Here is an 843-nt window from a genome sequence, read left to right as displayed (position 1 = left end):
ACGTGATCGAAGGTGCCGCGCGAAGGTGTCGATTAGATACAAGGCTCTCGTGTAAGATTCTGCATCAGTGACAGGAGCTCGCCTCGCCGCAAAAGTGTGACAGAGAAAAAGGGACAGAGGGGAGAAGAGGGAGAAAGAGAGAGAGTGAGTGAGTGAGAGGAATAGGAAAGAGGGCGGAAAAGAGGAAGAAGGGAGAGAGGGGGGAGGAAACCGATCAATGTTCACGTGACAATCAACAACGCGAAGTGAAGTTGCCGCGAAAGGGTGCGCGAACAACGGCCATATTCAAGGCGAGCTCGTTGTCGCTCCCGGTAAACGCAGGGTCGCAAAAAACAGTCTCGTGATTATTCATCGAAATAGAACGCGGAACGTAATAAAAGAGAACAAGGTAAGAAAACGAGAACGAGGAAGTGCAGCAATTAAATTCTTTTCAATACTACGGTGACAGCAATCCCTTCCATCATCTCGTCGAGATGGAGTTCAAGTTCAACGTAAATAAACTCTTGCCTAGAAAGATCAACAAGGTCACGCACAATCTGGTGCCGGAAGACTTCAAAGGTGATCGACGTGAATTGAAGTAAGTACTCTTCTTTCTGAAATCCTAAAATAGTATAACTCTCCCGAATTATCAATTATACTACGCAATGTCCATTTATACATCGAAACTCGCGCCCGTTCTGCGACTTCGCAAGTGATTTCATCGGCTTTCTGTATTTATTAAATTGTGATGTCATTAAGTATAAAAATATCTTTATATTTATGACGTAAAATGTACGTGTATGTATATATGTATATATATATATATATATATATATATATATATATATATATGTACTATCACTA

The 843-nt window shown here is 41.5% G+C and overlaps 1 protein-coding gene across 1 annotated transcript in view; it reads left to right on the top strand.

Moving 5' to 3' along the window:
* The first annotated feature begins 473 nt into the window (after positions 1 to 473).
* The window catches only part of LOC105624179 (alpha-tubulin N-acetyltransferase-like), a 13,200-nt gene continuing 12,830 nt past the window's right edge, over positions 474 to 843 (top strand). The window contains exon 1 of the mRNA XM_012205539.1: positions 474 to 577. Coding sequence (XP_012060929.1) covers positions 474 to 577 — 104 coding nt within the window. The remainder of the gene's footprint in view (positions 578 to 843) is intronic.

Source organism: Atta cephalotes (genome assembly GCF_000143395.1).
Source record: "Atta cephalotes unplaced genomic scaffold scaffold00074, whole genome shotgun sequence".
NCBI lineage: Eukaryota > Metazoa > Arthropoda > Insecta > Hymenoptera > Formicidae > Atta > Atta cephalotes.
Note: the sequence above shows the minus strand (reverse complement) of the source record. Positions and strands in the feature narration are given on the sequence as shown.